Source organism: Cyprinodon tularosa, unplaced genomic scaffold (assembly GCF_016077235.1).
Source record: "Cyprinodon tularosa strain WSP-4 unplaced genomic scaffold, ASM1607723v1 ctg312, whole genome shotgun sequence".
Taxonomy (NCBI): Eukaryota; Metazoa; Chordata; class Actinopteri; order Cyprinodontiformes; family Cyprinodontidae; genus Cyprinodon; species Cyprinodon tularosa.
In genome coordinates, this window is record NW_024039022.1 from 105,001 (window position 1) to 127,467 (window position 22,467).

The 22,467-nt window shown below is 37.9% G+C and overlaps 1 protein-coding gene across 1 annotated transcript; it reads right to left on the minus strand.

Moving 5' to 3' along the window:
* Positions 1-5,204: 5,204 nt before the first annotated feature.
* On the minus strand, positions 5,205-7,886 carry s1pr5b (sphingosine-1-phosphate receptor 5b). Its single transcript, XM_038292447.1, has one exon. It carries the CDS (start codon positions 7,800-7,802, stop codon positions 6,582-6,584), a length of 1,221 nt encoding a protein of 406 aa, XP_038148375.1. The 5' UTR covers positions 7,803-7,886; the 3' UTR covers positions 5,205-6,581.
* Between the last annotated feature and the right edge of the window lie 14,581 nt (positions 7,887-22,467).

Consider the following 22,467-nt stretch of genomic DNA (forward strand, 5'->3'; position numbering starts at 1 on the left):
CAGATCTCAATCCAATAGAGCATGTTTGGGATGTGGTGGAACGGGAGATTCGCTTCATGGATGTGCAGCCGACAAATCTGCGGCAACTGTGTGATGCCATCATGTCAATATGGACCAAACTCCCTGAGGAATGCTTCCAGCACCTTGTTGAATCTATGCCACGAAGAATTCAGGCAGTTCTGAAGGCAAAAGGGGGTCCAACCCGTTACTAGCATGGGGTACCTAATAAAGTGGCCGGTGAGTGTATATATAAAGAGAGAGAGAGACAGAGAGAGAGAAATTACATAAGTTGAACTCAGTTTTTTCTGCAGCATTTTATTTTATTTTAGTCTACAAAGGGCAATACAATTGCTTAAAGTACCTCTCATATATATACATAGGGTCCGGAGTGTACCTGAAAAAGAAAAAGGTCCATTTCAAATTTGACTTTTAAATCCTAAAATTTAAAATCCTATTTGTAAAGTGTTTGTTAATTTTATATTTTAAGCTCCCTCAATTGTCCTTTTGTGAACCAAATGTGGCAATCTAACCAACAACAGAAGAGCTGGTTACTGAGGAGCAACTGTGATGGGACCAGAAAGGTCATGGAAAAGGTAAATGGAGCGGGTAAAGCAAAAAGACAATAACTGCAAAAGGGATTTGAAAATGCAAGGTGAAAATGGAAACAGAAATAAAGCATAACATTTTTAAATGTGTGATAAGGACAGGTAATTGGGTTGATGTTGCAAAAATATGAATTGTGTTTTTTAAATAATCATTTAGAAATAGGATTTTAAAGTACATTTTCAACATGCAGTATTTAATATTTGAATAATAAATGCAATTTACAATTCCTCTTTAATATTTTTCTTTTTAAAATGTAAAATTGATTTGAATGATTCAAATGGTAAATTTTCAAGTACGGTAGTTATTTTTCTTCTTGGGCCTCCATACTCATAACCCTTGCCACTTTACTTGTGTGAGGACAGTTCACCTCAAACTGCATCGCTGGTATTTCCCCTCACAGTAAACAGAGACAGCAGCATGAAGGAATTCACCTTTCCCCAGACAGGATGCTGACACACATGGTTTTACCCTTGTTCAGGGGCGGATCTAGAAAAATATTTATGGGGTGGCAAGAGGGGGGCAGGAATTTTTTAGGGGTGGCAACATATGGCATTTGTTTACACTGAATTTAATCACAGTTATCACAGTTTGGAGAGAATAGTATGTACAGTACTAGTGTTTCATGTGAAACAGTTCATATTAATAATACATCGTACAATGTGATCTCACTTAATAGGTGAGAAGAATGATAACATTACTTCTAGAGGGGCCTTATGACAGGAAAGATATTAATGTAAGACACAGGTGCTGAGTCGCAGATGTGTGAGATTGACTGTCAGAGAGGCAGCTTTGCAGCATTTGCACAAGAAGAAACTATAGAAAGAAAAAGTTTCCCATCAGAGATCTATGGACTGAGCTGCACTAAAGTGAGCAGAACTACACAGTAGAAATAAATGGGTCAACGCACCCGAACAAAGTACTGGACATCCATGTATTGTTTACTCTGAACACACATTTACCCCATTTTTTCCTCAGTAACTTGACATACAGCAGTTAAGGCAACATGAAAGGGACATTTCATGCATGTAAATATGCTGTAGATAGAGCTGTATATGGAGGACCAACTCTGCCATATTTAAAAATAAATACAGAAATAAATAAATGCTCAATAAATAAATAAGCATACAATTAATTGCCACCAAAAATACAATCAACAAATAAATGTAATTAGAAATTATATTATAATGGCAGGCAGAAATGTTAAAAGGGCAGGCAGAAAGAAATAGCGGCGAAGAAATAACTAGGGTAAAAAAATACAAAGGAAGAATAAAACAGACAAAAATATTATAACATGCACATAAATAAATACTTAAAAATATAAGTAATTAAAAAATGAAGTTAAAGATAATAAATGACAAAAAAATAAATAAGGTAAATATTAAAAAGGCAAAGAAATAAAGAAGCAAATTAAAAGAGTTATATACCTTTATGACTAGCTGTATAATTTAATTTCTACTTACATTTATTTGTTGTTTGTATTTTTGGTGGCAATTAATTGTATGCTTATTTATTTATTAAGCATTTATTTATTTCTGTATTTATTTTTAAATATGGCAGAGTTGGTCCTCCATACTGCTGTATCAACAAATCAACAAAAAGGCGGGTTCTGTATGTTACATCAAAATCTCCACAAATCTGAAAAGAAGAGACATAAAAATACATTTTGCTTGTGAGTAGGTTCATACGGGTCATTTCTGGATAGTTTCATATTATATATACAAAAAAGAAACAACAACACTGCTTCATATTAAGCAGGGTTTACACCAGTATCACATTTTTAACTTTTAACACTTTTGGTTTTATTAAAGGAAATATCAGATTTTCTCAGGTGCCAAAACAAAATGTAGCAGCTCTGTAAAGGTTCACTAGAGAGCATGACATAAAGTTAACATGACTATAACAGCTGAATGCAGTGATTTCCATGTTGCTCAGCAAAACGCTTCACAACTTAATTTAGATCCAATGACTTTGTGCGTTTTGATTTGAGTTCAACCAAACTTGATCGTCTCTTTTCTGTCATAGTTGACCGCAAATATGTCTTTATGAGCCTGAGACGTCAGGCCTAACTAACATCATAGTTAGAGAAATAACGTTCTGCAACCTGATTTTTATCATCTCAAAATCAGCATTGCAGCTATGCTAGCAACATTGTGCTTTCATTATGATTTAATTTCTCGATAGATAGTTAATCAGTTTTTACCTGTTTCATCCTCTGTCTCCTCTCCCCATCACCCCTGGCTCCCTCGCTTTGCCCCATTCGGTTTTCAAAACTAATCAGTCTAGAGTCGCTCTCGCGTCATCTCGTGCTGCATTCACTGCAGTCCGACATTGGAAATTAGCGGTCGTAATTCTCAAATGATCCATAATTTATAAGCCTCGCCACCCCTACCGCCAACTGGGGTGGCAGCAGGGTGGCAAGGCTGTCATTTAGGGTGGCATTTGCCACCCTATGCCACCCCAGTAGATCCGCCTATGCCCTTGTTTAAAATATGTAACCCAGGTCATATGAATAAAGGGGGTTTCACCAAAATGTTCTATGTTGTCAGTAGGTGGCGCCAAAGCTTAACTATTAAGGTTTAGGTCCAGCCAATGGCTGCTCTGACTATAGTGGTGTCATATTAGATGTGCAAATGAACTCAGTAGGATGAAGGAACAGTGAAGGTCTACAAGTATCATCCGTGAACACAGATAGATGGCCTATGGCTCAAAGCCAACAAACATATTTTTTCTGCATGAATTCAACAGCAGGAAAGTAGTTCTGGCTGCTTGACCTCTGTCAGCAAACTCCTTTCAGGTGGATACAGTCCACATCTGGGTTATGCGTCACTGTGACTGTGACTAGACTGATGGAAAAAAAAAATTGCCTTTCAAAAAAACTGCCCTGCAAAACTATTTACATGTTGATTTTTTTACCTTTTGCCACATTTCATTTCAATTTAAAGTCAAAATGACTGTATTATTAACAAAAAAAAAACTTTCTTTAGAATAATCAGAAACTTGACCTACTGTTCTGTTTCACAGTTTGACCAATCTGAAAAGGACTGCCGTTAGAAATCAGGAGATTTGGAATTGGAGCCTGTCTGTGTACAAACAGCCATTTGAAAGAGAACCTACATGGAGACACACGATTAACGCTGCATTTAAATATAAAGAGGCCCACGTTAACAATAGCTATTAGTTTTGAATTTTTACAGAAGTCTGGCATGATGAAGAAAATTTACTTCAAACCATATAGGCAAACAACAAACATGTTGAAGAGGTCTTGATCAGATGAGACTAAAATTCAACAATGGCTCTCTGTGGTAGGAAACTAACATTTCGCATCACTCTGAACTCAGCTTTCCTAATAGGAGTGATGTTGTCAGTATCAGGCTGTGGAAATGCTCTGTGTCATGATGCTACAAAAGACTTAAGACTTGGATAGAGGTTTAGCTTCCTGTGGTGTAAAAACACTAAACATACAGGCCGAAGTCAAATTAATATATATCTATAATAGCTGAGTCACAATCCAGACCTAAACCCAACAACCTGTGGCAAGACTTGAAAAATTCATATGATGTCTATCTGACAACATCATATGTTGTCTATCTCATGTGATAGGTGTTTTTTTTTCAACAGAGAATAGGCAGAGTTTAGTCTCTAGACGGGCAAATCTGATGGAGACCTATGACCAAAGGCTTTAAGCCGTAATCGTACCAAAAGGGGGTCCTACAAAAAATTTACCTTGAGGTCTTGAATAGAAAGTTGCATTACATTTTCCAGAGGCTGTACTGAGAAGGAAACATTTCTCATAAACTCTTTTCCATTATGCACCAATTATATTAATCTACCATAGACTCACCAATTAAAATTGATAAAAGTTTGTCGTTGCAAGGTAACAAAGCATTATAAAACTAAGGCTAAAGGCTTCTCCTATTTGACTGATGCTCATGCTAAAACTGAACTGACAAATACCTAAACTCAAAAACATATTTTCCCTCTCTTTTGAATTGCAGCTATGTTCAAGTTAAAGTGATCAAATATCCGTTCTGACAGGGATCCCAAAATGTATACAAAAATACAGATGTTTTTCTACTATTGATGTAACTCAAATTTACTTTGTGAATCATCTTTTAAAACACCACTTTCTTCTTAAATGAAAACAAATCCATAACAATGCTAATTGGAAAGAAACTTTGCTGAGTAGGAAAGATTTGGGAACCTTCAGGCCTCTTTCGCCATATGAAAATCAACAAAGAGCTTCCATATAGAGGTAAATCTGGATATGCCATTAGAAGCAGCTCTTTATGGCAAATGGTAACCTTCCAGTGATTAGTGTAACCTGACAATTCATTGTAGTTATATTATGAATAATAATAAAAAAAAGAATAACGAATGGTTAATATGGATTATTTCTAGCAAGGTATATATTGTGCTTCAGCCAGTCTGAGAGAAGCAGATCTCATTGTGTGCTGGCCGATGTCATAAACAGATGTAAAATTGGGGGGCCCTGACTTCCTGTGGTACTTATAACTTTAGCCACTCACTAACAAAATACACTCAGACACAATGAGATCCATTACAGGAAATGAAAACCACACAAAAAGTCTTTGTATTCATTTAAAATGTTTTTTTTATTTATTTATTTATTTCTTTTATGAAAAGAAAGGATATGCTTGCTTTAGAATGTAACAAAAATGATATAATTTATAGTACAGATGTTACAAAAAGGTCAGAACGTCTACTACACACATTACTGTAGAAAGTAACACCTCGTTCTGTTGTTGAAAATTACAAAAACGTCCTCGGCTCTGTGGCTAGTTTTAGCCCGAAGATGAGTTCCTCCCTTAGAAGCAGAAAAGCTTTAGGCGAACAGATAAGAGATCTGACTGTAAGAGAAACCATTACAGATCCTAATGTGCTCACTCACCATCCAGCTAATTCAAGAGCAGTCACAGTTAGACTTATCACCATGTTGCAACAGAAAGAAGTAATAATATTTTTACAAGTGCACACTCGTCAGAGCACAGGTGTGTTGACATTTTGCCATTTTCTTTTATTCTGTACGTGTAGCAGTTTAACTGCAGGTGTATAATAAGCATTTTTCAGGAACCGGACACCAAAGACCACCTATTTCCAGTAGAACTGCTTCAGCACTCAGTCATTTCTAAAGTGCATGTGGGGGTGTTTTGGTTCGCACCTTCACTCCCACAGCGATACCACAACTTTCACGCTGAGGTGTGTTTTTTGATGCAGTGAGATGCAACTTTCCTGCTTTCTGCCAGTCTACTCTCAACTCATTTGCAACACAAACAGTGTAGGAGGGGGCGAAATGAGCATATCTGAACAAAACTGATGCGCCTTGGGATTTCGAACCAGCAAAATCCAAACATCTGCAAAGGCATGCATCACAGATAACAAGTGCTGTATTAAAAACACTTCAAAACCAAAAGAAAAAAAAACATGTTCTGTTCTTTTTCTTATTTGTACTAATCTACTGAACCTTTTTTAATTAATAACACAAGACTTGTTACCCTCCAAACATCGTATGTCCACGGTCTTCTTCTGTTTAGGTCTCAAAAGGTTGGTCATTATTGTTTTAATCTAGCACAGAAATATATATTGGAAAAAAGGGACATTTTAGATGATACTTCCAGTCCAAAGATAGTCTTAAAGGTGCTGTAAATCAGGCTTTGTTAGTTTATTTTTAACTCATACCACCATCCTAACCACATTAAGACATCAAGAGATGTGTTACTACCAGTCACCGTCGATCAACTTTTCAAATTGTTTAGACAGCAATATCATCTTTTCAGTCTTTTTTAAATGAAGTCTGCTCAGAGGTCTTAACATGTCCCTTTGTGCCTCTACTGCAGTTCATGCCAACAGCTTAATTAGCTTTCAAATTTGCCCCACAGCTGTTTCTTTCTTTAGAAGATCTCCGTTGTGCAGTGAAAGATGCTTTCATAGTCTTTTGGACACTTGATCTGAGAGTCTCACGACTTGAAAAGTTTGGGATAAAGGGCTTTAATTGTGGATGGAGTGCTGATTGCGTTCCCCGAGGAAATGGTCGTGTCTAGTCCATGTTCTAGTTTTTGAGAAGGCACCTCGGTTTTACTAAAACTGCACTCTAAAAACGGCATCCCCATTCTCTTCACCTGCCCATCTGAGGTCATCAGACATGACTTACAGAGTAGCCTAAGAATGGCTCTTCGCATGTCCTTGCTGGTCAGAGTATAGATGATTGGGTTGATGAATGAATTGAGGATTGCTACTCCCAAGAAGTAGTCTGCCTTTTTTAACAGTTTACATTGGCCTGTGGGGCAGAAAAAGTCCAAGAGAAGGAGAATGAAAAGGGGACACCAGCAAGCAATGAAGACACCAACCACAATGGTGACAGTCTTGAGGAGGGCGATGTACTTCTGCGTCACCCTAGCAAGGCTGTTCCTCATGCTGGCCTTCAGACACAGCTGCTGTCGTCTTGTGTTGGTGCGGACGATGCGGAAAACACGGACGTAGAGCACCACGATGGCCAAAAGCACTGCGCTGAACACAGACACGCTAAACAGAATGTAGCTTTTGGCATAAAGTGGGAGCACCGTTGAGCACTGGTCCAAACGGCGTATACAATTCCAACCCAAGATCGGGAGGACCCCCAGAAACGCAGACAGAGCCCAACTTCCTCCAATTAGTGCCATCATCCTTCCCCGCTTTGCACCATGATAAGGACGCATTGTAACCATGGTGACGTGGCGTTCAATTGCAATGGCCAGCAGGCTGATGACAGAAGCAGTCAGAGTGATGAAGACCCCTCCTTCCCTGAGGAACCATAGCAAAGGTGTCAACCTCAAAGTATTGTGACCTGACATCAGGATGTTGGCCATATAGGTGATACCAGCCAGCAGATCTGACAGAGTCAGGTTACCCAGCAGGTAATACATGGGAAGATGGAACTTTTTGTTCTTCCAAATGGCAATGAGCACAATTGCATTCTCCACGATGATGAGCAGGCAGACTACAATTAATGCAATGCTCTCTGGTTTCAGGGAGTCACGGTTATTGAGCTTGTGAGTGTAGTTGTAATGCTGACAAATTACAGATTTATTGTGGTAGTCCAAGAAGAAATCAAAGTAGCCAGGAGATGAGGAGGATGAGTAGGTGGAGGTCATCTGTGTCGAGGATGTAGCCCCTGCAGGGTCAGAACATGACGCACCCATCTTGAAGTTTTCTCTTTACCTACTCTGCCTGCAACTATTTTTATGATTTCATTTTGTTGGTAGGAAGATGACAGTAGGAGCAGGGAACATAAGCAGAAAGGGGCTCGACTCCTTCAGCGGATGGAGATGAAAATGATGCTTCCCGGGTCGGCAGAATCCAGACAGAATATTTTTCTGTCTCACCAGTAGACGGTGCTCTTGAGCTCTGATTGGTTGTGGGGTCCACTTCCTAAAGGAAACACAAACAGATATGAATAAAATGGGAATAAATCATGCACCCAAATGAATTTCACATATCTAAATTGAATATACATACATTCTGAAAGAATGTACATGTATTTGGCCTGATCAGTAAAATATGTTGCTCTGAACATCAAATTACAGTTTGCGTGACTAATGAGATGTCTTTGCAGTCATGAGGTAGAATTTCATATTAAAAGTCAGAAACATGCTGTCAAATCACCCCTCTTGTTATTCCAGTTATGTTTTAAATCTGTATTGTTCAGTTGTAAAAAAACATAAATATGACATAGACTTGTAGGAGAAAAAACACAATTTCTATAACTTGTTGGTGATTTCCAACACTTTGTTTTTCATTTTTCTGTGTTCATTTATTTTTCAGGTAATATACCCATAAAACAAGAAACTTTTAAAAACAGGGATGTTCTAAAAATGTTATATATGTGTTTAAAAGAAGTTTAAAAATCCCTTGTAATCTAGGTTGTAACTTTATTTTTTAGGCTAAAGGCTGGTATCATATGGTTTATTATTCCTTACTGTGTGCTGAAAAGATTCTAGAAATTAATGCAAACTGTTCAAACTTATGTTGTTTGAAATCCAATGTTAAAGGGATTCAGTTTTCACTACAGAGCATGGTTCGAATATGTAATCGTCAAACTATTTTAGAATTCGGATTTGTCTCTAGAGCTCTTTTCAACACTAAATATACAGGATGACGGATTTCGTTACGCTTTCATTTGCTTTAGTATTAAAATTCAGTCCTGAAGTTTTTATTGACCTAACTTTTCTTTTTTGTTAAACATCTATTGTTGTTATTGAAGCACATTTTTCTTTCTTTTGTAAAATCATCACAGTTATATTCTATTTTATTTATTATATCTTTATTTAACCATCCAAAGTTATGTGATTTAAAAAGAAAACACATACTGTAAAAAACACAGGAAAATAGAGTCAGTGTTGAGAACTTTAGTTTAAGGGTAAAAGCACATAATGAGATAAATCCAGTTAGAAAAGTGGTTACAGTAAATTTTCCTTACACACAAACCTAATCTATTATGAATCATAAAAAATATGCATCTATGTGGGAAATATCTCAAGTTGTTAAAAGTTATTAAACACAAACTTTTTTTTACTTTAACATATTCCATCCAACTCTAAAAGCTTTAAAGTGAATATTACCTGGGAATGATGTTGCACTGAGCTTATCCTCCCGTTCATCTGCTAATTTCACTCAAGAGAATCCAAACACGAACAGCAAGTTGGTCACCTTCAAACTGACAATGCAGAGGGAGTGAAGTCTTCAGTTTAAACATGAAACGGCTTTGGGGGTTGGTCTTAACTCTGTCTCTCCGCCTCACATTCTCTCAAACTGGCTTTCACCCATCGTAACATACGCTGCACACAGAACAGAGGAATTTCTGCCCCCTTTGAATCTGATGCCACCGTTATTGGAATCCTTCAAATAAAACTTATTGATCTGACCTACATACATGATGTTAAAGCTCATACGATATTTCTCAGCAGTTGCCAAACAGGAACCACTGATAAAGGGCAATGCCGCCTCTTATCAATAGTGAGACTTCCTATCCAGATAAGAACCTGTCATACCAAGAAAATTTAAAACACCTTGTTATTTCTAAGTCTAGAGCAGGCTCACAACCTAAGTAAAATAAGCAGATGCTTAGGGCACAAATACCCACAAAGGGTCCTCGGGGTCAATAAAGTAATTGCACAAGTCATGTTTTTGAAATACATCTTTTTGTCCTTGCTGGTGTTTTTTAGAACTAGCTTTTATAAACCAGATATTTACATGATTCCATCATCTAACCTATACAGGGATTAATAGTTTTTAGAACTATGTGAATTTTTCCAAAAAGTATTGACTTTACTCGGAAAACGACTTGCATTTGGGTTTAAAGTCTGTTAATGTAAAATAATTACTAAGTTAACTTATCTCGCAAAATTATACATCATCTGTTGCAGATGTTACTTGCCAGAACGTGACCATTTCTGTGGTTTGGCCTGAAATTCCTCCGGGCGCATTTCTCTGGGTACGCTACATTTGTTTCCTTCATATCCAGTTAACCAGTTTAAGATGGATTGGATTTTCCCATACAGGTAAATTTACCCAGTGCAATCTGCACCTGTCAGTGGTTCAGTAAACAGAAAGATTTTCTGTTAATCTTTTTTTCTGTTTAAGTCAGTGTTTTCTGTTTGCTCATAATCTGTGGGCCTTTTTTCCCACATTGTTGCAGTTACCTTGGTTTCCTCTGTCTCTATCATTTATCATTTCAATTACATGTATATATCCAGCAACATGTGTCTGCCAATATCCTGTTGCCTTTTTACTCCTTTGCCAACATAAAACCGTGACAACCTGCCATGTACACTAAATTGATGGCTATGTTAGATGATGATGTCAAAGAGATATATGATGAGCCGTGGAGTTGGATGCTTTTGGGAAGACTCCCCTATATCAAGTTCTTTTTAGGGCCCCACACAGACTTTGATAGCCTCTGTGTAAATCAATACTTATCAAACTGGACTGACAGAGATCTGTTAAGATAAAGTTCCCTTATCAGAGATAGTACTGACAGCTGTTTATACTTGGATAAAATTCTATCAAGTATTTATTTTTTCTAGTGTTTTGTTAGGGCAAGATTTTAAAACGTTGGAGAAACCTTTCTGGAAGAACCAGTTCAGAAAAGAAACGTCTCTGCAGCATTTTCCCAAACTCTTCCTCGTAAAAGCAGCATTTTCTCCTTCCTTTTCTACATTTACTGCCCACAAGCTTATATAAGAAACAACTGGTTTTATTGGCAACGATTACACGTCCATGTTGAAATCTAAATTCCCAGAGCCCGTCAGCAAGATATCCGCAAGTTTTGACATGCCTCCCTGGTTCACCTGTGGAACTCCGCCTGTAGGCGCTGTGCAGGATTTATCAGGACAAAACAAAGCAGGTGAGAGGTGACAGATATGCAGGAGAAGCCAGAAAAAATAAGCTGCTCCTGGTTTGCTATCGTTTTCTAAGCTTGGGGTTCTTTAGGATCGACATGATGCTGTGCATGAATACATAAATGTGAAACAGCTGTGACTCTTTTGCATTGTGTCTTCTCATTTGGGAATCCTACTCTAAAGCCGGATGCTCTTCTGACACATTGTACCGCAGCAATGCCTTATTCAAACAGTGGTTTCCTTCTACCGAACTGGTTTTTTGAGATTTTACCTGGTTCAGCAGATGGATCATTTGTCTCCTTTATGAACAAACTGTACCTAAACAAAGGATTTTTACCCCCTTTTTGGGTCACACCTCTTCTGAATTTCTATATCTCCCATGCTCTTTACCAGCAGCCTGTATAGTGACAGGGTCAAGTGGCTGCTCTCTGGACTGATAAAGTGTGGAATGGTTTGACAGTTACTGATACCACAGTTTCTGAGGATGTCAGCAGTTGACTGGACGCAGATGAAGGCGTAACGGATAGTCAGAGCAAGTCCTGTGTGTCTCTGAGTGCTGATCTGACGTAGACTGGCAACCTGCCCATGGTGTATCCTACCCTTCGTCCAGATAGACGACAGCCTTAAGGACAAGAGGATACAGAGACGCAAATGTGGAAAAGTTACCTCCTTCTCACTGTTAGGTACTGTGAGGTGAAGAGATACAGTTTTCTGTTTTTTCTTTTTTTACAATAAAGGGAAATTCAACACAGTAATCAATGACTAGTAATAACTAAATTGATAATTCAGTTATGTTTATTCATTTGTCACCCATTAACTATTAATTTAACTTGTTGTGTCGGCTTGAGTATTTTCTGGGCTATTTATGTGCATCTTTTTGGATAAATACCCGGATGTTTTATTTTATAAGACAAGATTGCTATCAAGAGTAATATCCTGTTGTGAAAAAAGCCGAAATGTCCCATTAGAGTCAAAAGCGATGAAACAGAGCTCTCAAACATAAATAAGTAGTTTAACAGACTTCTTAGAATGAACAGGAAGGAAAGGTTGACTTTTGATCTCTTCCTCTTGACAGTTTTCTCCCTACTCAGTTTTGTCTGGCTCTCCCTTTTTTGCTCTTTTCCCCTGTCTGTTTCACATTTGTATATTTTTTTCCTCAGTTTACAGATCATCTTTCCCTTCTGGGCTTTTTTTCTATATAGCTCTATGGAGAGACATGTGCCCTTACCTTTATCTGAATTTATGACTTTTTATCTACAAACCTCAGAGTATTTAATAGGGATTTTATGTGATAGACCAACAAAAACATAAGATGTATGGAATTGTGAAGTGGAGGTTTTCAAAATAATCTGAGAAATAGAAATTTGAAAAGTGTAACATACATAAGTCCGTAATTTTTAGGACTACTTCTCCCTGATATTAAAGCTGAATGTCATTCATGTTTACTTAAGTCTGAGAGTTTTAGCAATTCTTCTTATCTCAGTTCAGATTGGTAGAAGGGATTCACTATGTTGTCGTCTTAAAGGAGATTCTAAAATAGATCAATTTCTGGGCTTTGTTGATATAAACAATTTATTTGAAGCTCAGGCTTTAGGTTTTCAGGGTTTTTATAGTCTCTCTTAGTTTTTCATGTATCATCATATTTGGAATGACTAGAGGCTTCAACAACCCATGAAAACTTATACCTTAACATTATAAAGTCCATGATGTGGGGTCCTTGAGGACACCCCAGGAGAGCCTATGCATTTTCCTCTGTATTTAGCTCCAAACATCCTTCCATCAGCTATAACCAGTTTCCTCCTCCTTAAACATCCCAAAGCATGATGTTGCCATTATCATCCCTACTGTTAGGATTGGTGATGTGTCAGTTTAACTGTGACTTTTTCACACGTACAAATACTTGTAAGTTAATGTACATCAACCCTGGAGATGGGAAACATGTATTTTACTCCAAGTTGGATATGTCTTTATGACCACATGCTCTGTGGTATAAACCATATTTTCTGGACTATGGAGCGCACCTCATGATAAGCCGCAGCCACTAAGTAAAAAAAAATTAATAGAAATGTACATACAAAGGAGAAGATTAGCTCCCGTTAACTTGTTGGCTTCGCCATTGTAAGAGATTCTACTGAAAGATGGGGCTTAGTCGGCTCTTTATTTGCACACCAGGGTGTACCCTGCTTTTTGCCCATGGACTTCCGGAGATAGGCACCTGCCCCACTAATGAAATAAGCGGGAGTGGATGGCAAAATACAACCTATGACGCAGTGGCGCAGTGGGTAGCACTCTTGAATTGCAGCAAGAAGGTTCTGAGTTCAATTCCCGGCCTGGGGTCTTTCTGCATGGAGTTGCATGTTCTCCCTGAGCATGTGTGGGTTCTCTCCGGGTACTCTGGCTTCCTCCCACAGTCCAAAAAAATGACTGTTTGGTTAATTGGCTTCTCTAAATTGTCTTTAGGTGATAGTGTGTGCATCACTGGTTGTTTGTCATGTTTGTCTCTGTGTTGCCCTGCGGTGGACTGGCGACCTGTTCAGGATGTATCCTGCCTTTTGCCCATTGACTGCTGGAGATACGCACCAGCACCCCCAGACATGGGCAATGTGGAGTCAACAAGTCATCTCCATGTCATGTATTGGTTCTACCCAGCCACTGAAGCAGGTGAGTCCAATCTTCACCGTGAATTAACCTGTGCAGATTGGACTCACCTGGTTAATTGGCTGGGTAGATTAAATACATGACATGGAGATGACTTGTTGACTCCACATTGCCCATGTCTTCCCCTCGTGACCCCACTTGGGATTAAGCGTGTAAAGAAAATGGATGGATGGATGGAAAAATATATCTCTGGTGCACAAGGGTTCTTTTATTCCCTACCATTGTCCTTGTGTGACTCTAAGAAGGTAGTAATACGTCTTCTCTGAAATTTTCCAGCTATAGATTTTAAGCTATTAAAACTTATGACTTATTTGGGTGGTCACGACATGTCCACCCACAGCATACAGTATGTCCGTCATACCACTAAAAACGTCCCCATCAAACTTCCTAACTAAAAAGAGAGCAACGCTTTATGGCATTACCTTGTTATCTTTACTATTTAAGGACTCATTCTGGCTTTCATTTGAACCAGACCTATACTTCCCCTCAGCACTGTCACGATTTAAAATATTCCAGATGTAACAGTCTGCCTGTCAGACATTCATTAAAGATTTGAACACCTAAGAGCCAGAAATATAAACACAGAGCTTTGAAACGTCATCTAAATGGCCTTTGTTTGCCAAGTTTTCCAAGCTTTTCTCTGTAGCCATCTCACTTTGGACCCCCTGCAATCTATCAGCAGCTAGTCCTCAGTCTTACTCCCCTGATAAGGCCCTCAAATCAGACCAACCAGACCATGTCTGTGATGATAAGAAAACATTCCTTCTTTTAATTGCGTCTCTTCTTTCTCCTTTTACTTGCTTTTATGTTGCAGGCATAAACACAGAACAGCTGCAAAGCTCTTTCTTGCGCCTTCGATTTACATTTTGGTTTCTCGACAGTCCTAAACTAAAGATGACCAAAGTCAAAACAAATCTGGGATCGTCAGTCTTTGACCCTGGTTCTGTGTACGAAACTTTGGGGCTGGCTTAAATATGGTCAAAAGCTTCTGTGGCAAATGTGTAATATGGGAGTACCTCAGTTTCAAGTTTTGGGTAAACTGAGTCCTTTCTTTTAATTCTAACAATTTGTTCATCACAGAATATCTCCTGAAATGGCTGCTCAAAAACATTTTAATGTTTAATCCAATCAATCCAATCCACATTATTTATATAGCACATTTAAACAACAAAACATTTCCAAGGTAAATATAAAAGAATAAATATAAATGAAACAGTTTGATACAATAAATACAATAAAATAAAACCAAAAGCCACAGGAGACCACACAATTTACACAATGCTAAAATCCAGAGAATAAAAGTGAGTCTTAAGACAAGATTTAAAAGACTCCACGGTGGGGCCGTACGTATATCGAGGGGCAGAGCATTCCACAGCTTAGGGCCGACAACGGAGAACTCTCTGTCCCCTCTGGTTGACCTGAATGAGAGCAGGGGACGGTAAATTTGGATGAGGTCTGCGATGTAATGAGGCGCTAGTTCATTCAAGTCTTTACAAATACAACAATATTTTACAAGCAATTCTAAACCTAACAGGGAGCCACTGCAATGATGCAAGGATTGGGTTGATGTTTTCACATTTTTTGATGCCTTTTAACATTTGTGCAGCAGCATTCTGGACTAACTGAATGCGGGAAAGTGCTTTTATGCTGATGCCCGAATAAAGTGCATTGCAGTAGTCCAGACCACTTGAAAAATACATGCAGAACATGCAAGATAAAAAAGGCTTTACTTTGGATAAAAAATGAAGATGATAAATACACAATTTTAAAACACTACTGATCTGTTTATAAAATTTAAAATCACAATCTATGATGACGCCAAGGCTGGTGACTTTGGGACGAAAATAAATAAATTTAGAGTGATCCCAAGTTCATGTGGTCAGATCCAAAGACCATAACTTTTACCCTCATTCAGCTTTAAAAAATTCTGGGCTAACCAAGCCTTGATGTCACCTAGATAGTCAAACAGGGGCCTCTGGTTGTTCTTGGCAATAGGAATGTAAATCTCAGTCATCAGCGTAGAAGTGGTGAGACATGCCTTGCTTCTTAAAAATCTCCCCAAGTAGGAGGAGGTACAAAGCAAAACGAATGGGTCTCAGGATAGATCCCTGGGATGATGGAAAAGCCTTTTTCTTTGTTCTTCCCCTGATAATTTTGCCACACTTATTTTTTCCTTTTCATTGGCAGATTCCCAGCTTTTGCCAGCAGCAGTCACCTTTTATAGATAGCCTCGTAAATTTATCAGTTTATTTTCTGCTAGTTATTTTGGAGCTTAGTAGATCAGACCCCTTATTGCTTTTTGCTGAGGGTATGTACTATTTCTTCATCTGAAACAGTCTTTAAGCCTACTTTCCAGCATCAATGGGCTCTTAAAATCTCTTTCTGCTTTTTACCACTTTAATATATCTAACCTTGAGAACCTACTTTTATCATAGTAGCTCAATGCTGTTCCTACAGCCTGATTCATTCAACTGTGCGCTCTCCCTTTCAGAAACACCTGAAGATCAGCTACCCTGTAAAATAGCTGAACAATAACTCCTTCCCACCTACCTCCATTACATATTCTGTAGCAAACACTGTTTTTTAAGAAATAAAGTTCATGGTCAAGTGCTGTCCTTCTACGGGTGTTTGGGTTTTGATTTTGTCTGTGTTTTTGCATTTCCGTGTTTTTTATTTGTATTAGATGATGTCTTTCCATACAAAGTCTGTTCCTCTCTGTTAGGTATCTAGTTTTATTGTTGCGGCCTCTGGTTTTAAACATTTTGATTTATTTATTCTAAGGCTATTTTTGTCTTGTCTTTCTTGGTTTAGTAGAGCCTTGTGTGTTTAGAGTCAATTTGTCTCCCTGCTGCAATCTGCTTACTTTACTTCTGCCTCTGCTGTTCCACTTAATACCTTGATTAACTTACCTGCATTCTGTCTCAATTCTTTGTTTGGTATTTAAGCTCACTGATACACATTATTTTCTTGTCCATTTTGCCTGTAAAAGAACAATTTGTTTATATTTTTAGAGACATCTGTTTTTTTTTTGTACAGTCTATGTATTTGGTTATTCTATGAAGCCGAAGTACAACAAATTTATCTCAGGGAAATCAAGGACAGAGAAACCACCTTGATTTGCAGTCAAAATGAAAAAAAAATTAAATAAAATAAAGCGCCTAATTCTTTCTTTTCAAATCTTCTTCTGCTTCTTATCTTCTGCTGTAGACACTTTAATTAGCAGATTATTTACCCCAATGGGACTGTAGTGAAAACTCTAAATCTATGTCACAACAGGGATTCAGCTGTGCCAAAGACACAATAAATAACATTTAATTTATAGCATATTTTCTACTGATAGTGCTTAGCAACAGCATGCTTTTTGTGATGTTAACCCTATAAGGAAGCAGCTGTACTCCGTTTCTCTCCCCTTCCACAGGTATTTCACATCCCAGTTTTGTAAGCCTGTTGCACACAGCATTAATGGTGTTTGCCAGACAGAAGCCGCAGCAGGGTAAGGTCTGAGAGCATTTAAATCTTTACCAGCATGTGTATGGTTTCATAAAGTCACAGAAATATTTATTGTAAAATTAAAATGAAACTTGAAATTCCACCTAAAGGTAACACTTATCGGGTCAAACTGTTTGATTAAAGTTGAAAAAAAAAATCTTCGCTTGAATGGCTAAGGTGACGTAATATCTGTGCTTTTATCGTCCTGCTGGTGGTTTTATGTAGGTATTAAAAAATGTATTGTAAAAAAACAGTTTCATGTTTCTGTAACACATGGCACTCATGTAACGTGTATATTCTTAAAGTTGTAGGGAAACGGCTGTCCAACTGTTGTGTTTCTGAATTCTCCCGAGTGGTGCACGACTTTACACGAGTGAATAAAGTGAATGTGATTGGTTGTTTATCAAGAGGGCGGGATTGTTGTGGCGGAAGGTTTGCAAGCTTTTTGGTTGTGGCCGGTTTGTCGGAAGCATCTTGCTAACCAGTAAGCAAGTTAGTGCTAGTAGGTTCCCAATGGGAAATAACATTGGGACCAAGTAGCACTAAATTAGTGGCTTAAAAACATGCAAGAGGAGAAGAGTTTTGTGTCGGAGGGCGTGGATGAGTCTCCTCCATCATACATTTTTTATTTAGAGGAGGAAAATGAGAAGAAGTTGTTGTGGAAGAGGACGCCAGGGCGGCAGAAGCTTGGTTTGGTGTAGAAGGCTTCCAGCCGTACATGTTTGAGCCCTTGCCTCGCAACGCTGCCAGTTCTGTTAGCTCTACGCCTGCCGAAGACACAGACGTCCATCCCCGAGAACACTGGGACAGAACACAATGGTAAAGTAAATGATTCTTATTTCTTATTTCAACCGTTGCACATATTAGCTGCGACATATGAATCAAGATGCTATGACTAAAAAATTTGATAGACAGATGACCGTTGATATATGATTGGCCAAATTTAGGTGTACAAGCTGACGTATAAATAAATGGCCTGCATAAGATAACGATTAAAAAACCCCACAGATTTTAAGACAGGATTTTCTCAATTTTGGGACATTATGGTCTTATAAAGAGTACATTTATATACATCTTTAAGCCAAAATGATTTGACATTTAAATATGTCTATTTCTGGGCTCACTACTCGGTTTAACCATTTTAAGAATGAATTACTCCATCAAACAAGCATGGCCTGGAAGCAGTGGCCTGGACTTTCAGAGGTGTACTTAAAGCCCAGGTTACTTTAATGGCCTCTTTTTGAGACGGTAATATCATGATCATAGAATAGCTTTTGGTACATTTTGCAGTATGGGCAGGTACCACATAGTAAATGAAATCAGCAGCTCCATTGAACCGGTGGAAACATTATGTAAATTTCTTGGTAGACGGCTGCATTGACTGTTGATGACCTCACTCCAAAAATAATCACGGACTGTGGAAACTTAACTGTCCAGCTGGGTAAAACAGCTACATTTTTCAAATTTATTATGTGCAGGATGTTACCAGCTTCACTTGTGATTTCTTAATTTACCATAAGCAGCTCAGAAAGAGGATTGTCAATGAGAGATCATGACAGAACTTCTTTCAGAGGCTGGGAATGAATATTCCTCAGCACCTGCCTGGTTAACATCTGGTTTAGCCATTTCAGGATCCAACACCCCAGTGGCATCAACCTTAACAGACAGAAGAACTTGACTCTAATTTTCCTAAATTCTCAGAAAATACTCCTGAGCCACACTAATCACACTCCCTCATCTTCCAGAAAAATACCTGGCAGCTGTGCAGAACACCATAAACCGAAGATACTATTACTGATTAAAGTTTACAATCAACTTGCATTTCTAGCTTGATTATTACACAAGAAAGAATCACCAAATGTATGATAATGGAAATGTATTTGTGAACCAGCCATTTGAAAAATCATGTTTAATCTCACTCTGGTCAATGTATATAAAACTCAGGAGCCAAAATGAATAGCTGGGACATAAATTGGCTAAAATAAAACACTTGACATAAGCACATGAATTTCTGCCAAGATGTCTGGAATAATTAGAATAATTACACATCCGTCTACATGCATTAAACATGATGTCAGTGTATAGTTTATTATTTCAATGTTGTATCATATGGGTTGCCATAGACATAAGAAAAATCCTACTCAATCCTCTTGTCCATTAGCACCTTTCTCTCCTCAGACCTTCTTATAGTCACCGGAACATTTTCTCCTGTTACCCGACAGTCTCTTTGCATGACCTCAGAGAAACTATCCCACTCATCAGTGTACTGTTTATTTGGGTTTTCCAGACAACGTGCAGCGGTTTGGAGGCCAAGATAGGGTAATTCATAAAGAGCTGCTTTTCTTTGCTACAGGATTGTGTTGTCCTTAGAAGGACGGATGAGTTTGGGAATTAGTTCAAAGGAGAAAGCGAGAGGGTGCCGATCGTGGAAAATTGCTACAGGTGATCTGGTCTTGCTCTGCGAAACAGCTGGACGTGTTCTAAGAGATGCTGTGAATCATGTAACACAGGAAACAGCCATCTACTTCTCCAATTAGAGTGATAAGACTAGATAGGGTCTTGGAAAAAGAGAAGGCAGAGATTGTTTCAGTGTGCTCAGACCTACATGCAAGCATTTACATCTGTTTTCATTAAAAACATTTTTTCCTGACAGGAGACATTAGAACCCATCTCCAGCTTTCATCCAGTGGTTTCTGTTTTCAACTCCATGGCTGTTTCAGGTCACCAAGTACTCCACCGCTGATGGAATATTTTTCTCTCTGTGTGCTTCAGCGCCTATGGTTTGTTATGGGGTCTGTGTTTGCCGTCTGGATATGTTAAAGATTGGCACGCCCTAATGAGAACAAGGTTGGAGAACATGCTGGGTTTAAACTGTAACACCGACACCCTTAGCAGCTCTACGGGGCTGTAACCATATCACTCAACCCTCCAGATGATGTGTTCATTCCTGCAGCGCCAGAAGTAACTCTTGACGCTCAAAGAGGTCGGCTTCCTAAGGGCTAATGAGCATCTGTTTTGCCTTTTGTCAGCTAGACTTTGCATATTCTCACACTTTCACAGAATAGTACCAACACACATACACACATATCTCCGGGAGAAAGCATAATCACTTTGAAGAGAAAGCCAAACTATTAATTAAAGCTGAACTCATCCAGTGCAAGTTGGACATTAATTCAAAGCTCTATCTTCTAAACCACTAGATTATCTAATAGTTTATATATAAAAAATGTAGATAATTCAATTAATTAAAAATAAAGGCTTATCTTTTTTAATTAATGAGAATTATTACTCTAATATATGTTATTTATTGAATACAATAAAGTCTTAACTTTTTAATTCATGAGGATTTTTAATTTAAAATGTGTTATTTTCCTGTTGCAACATCATCGGGAATTAAATTGACTGATGAATATTAGACAAAAGAGCTACTGGTGAAAACTAACCTGAGTGTGTTTGCATGTATTGCCCTCCCATCTTAACCCCATCCCAGAAACATAAAAGCTGAGCCCCCCACATAGCAAAAATCTATTTAAAAACCCAGTAGTAGTCCAAGCTCAGTAGGTTTTTTACAGAAATGTTGAAGACAAAAACTAAAAATTAAAGGATATTTGGTTCTTTCTTAACATTTTTACATAATGGAGTCTGGCAAACAAGTTATTTTTTCTACATTGGTATTTTCCTACTATAGCAGATCAAGTTCTAAGCTGTGTCCAGTGCTAGTTTGGCATCAGTTCTTCATGTTTGTACCAGAAGAGTGCAATAATTTGCTGATGAAGGTTCTCAGTCATCCAGGTCACAGTCATTCCGTAAAAATTCAAAAAATATCCACTGGACTTGGTTTTCAAGATTTGAAGACGTTTCTCCACCTCTCCAGGAAGCTTTCTCAATTCAAATGTCTGGATCCGCAGTGAGTTTGAGTCTTATATAGACAAAGCCTTGTATCGCTTGGAAACATGCAAATGGTAACCGATGAATGGGTCGTTTAGTTCCATCGTTAGCCTGGCTAACGATGGAACTAAACGTCTAGACGTCTATATAAGACTCAAACTCACTGCGGATCCAGACATTTGAATTGAGAAAGCTTCCTGGAGAGGTGGCGAAACGTCTTCAAATCTTGAAAACCAAGTCCAGTGGATATTTTTTGAATTTTTACAGAAGTGCAATAATTTAAACTCCTAAATTGTTGAAGTTTAGCTTTTAGTTTAGCAAGCTCATCCAGGAGCATTATATCTTACAAGTCAGTGGCTTGATGCAGTTAATTGGTTTTCCTTAATAGAAATCTTATCCAGTGTCTGTAAAGTGCCTTGAGATGACATATGTTGTGAATTGACTTTATATAAATTAAATAAATTGAGTAAATTGAGTATGCTCTTTAAAAGAAAACACTAAATTATTTCAGTTAATTTCTCTGGGTCCAATTAAAAAACGCTTTACAAGACAAAAACTTGCAATGTAACAAAATCTTTTGTTTAAAACAGTATTTAGAAATTCATGTGGGCATTTTATGTGAATTCTGCTGCTAACCTACAGCAACCAGCTAAATATCAACAAAGAGCAAACATGCATTATCATTTAAACAGGAACTAAATAATTATTTGACCGGTTGGTTGTGTGTTAATATTCAAAAATTCCCAAATGACCCTTTAACTGATGACTGAAATAATTATTTAATCTAATATAAAACTCATAGACCCTGCCCTCATAGATTTCCTCATTACAATCAACCTTACTAACACTTTTGTAAAGCCATAAAATTGCTTAAGAAATGTTGATTATATTATTTTTCCATTTCAAATTTCTTTCTTTGTTTTCTTTGGACAAAAATAAATTCCATCCTCGTTATGGAAAAAGAAAATCAAGACAGACAAAGTGGTATGATATTGGTTGGAATAAAATGAAATTAAGCAGCATGAGAATTGCCTTTTTCTCTGTTTCCCAGTATCAACTGTTGAAAGGGGCAGCCAATCCAATGATAAGCAAAAAGCAGGGCCCAAGACAAGTTTGGACCTGAGAGTTTATCCTTGCCATTTTCATTTTGATGTGCTCCATTTTTTTTTCAATCGAAAGATTTTTAGAGAAATCAGACATATCTTGGGCAGAGCACCAACTCAGTCAAGCGGACAAACTGCCTAGCGTGATTGGAAGTGAAGTCTTGTCAAATCTTCTTCCAGTTTTTTTTATCTTAGTTAGAATACAAAATAAAAATGCTGAACTCAGCTTTTACATTAGCCCTTCAAATGTTCCTAAACCAAAACAAAAGTAAAAGTCGGAAGACATTTTTCATTTTTTTTTTTGCTTTAGTCAGATTGATGCTGCAGAT

Excerpts from the sequence above, each read along its gene's own strand:
- s1pr5b (XM_038292447.1), bottom strand. The coding sequence starts at position 7,802 with ATGGGTGCGTCATGTTCTGACCCTGCAGGGGCTACATCCTCGACACAG.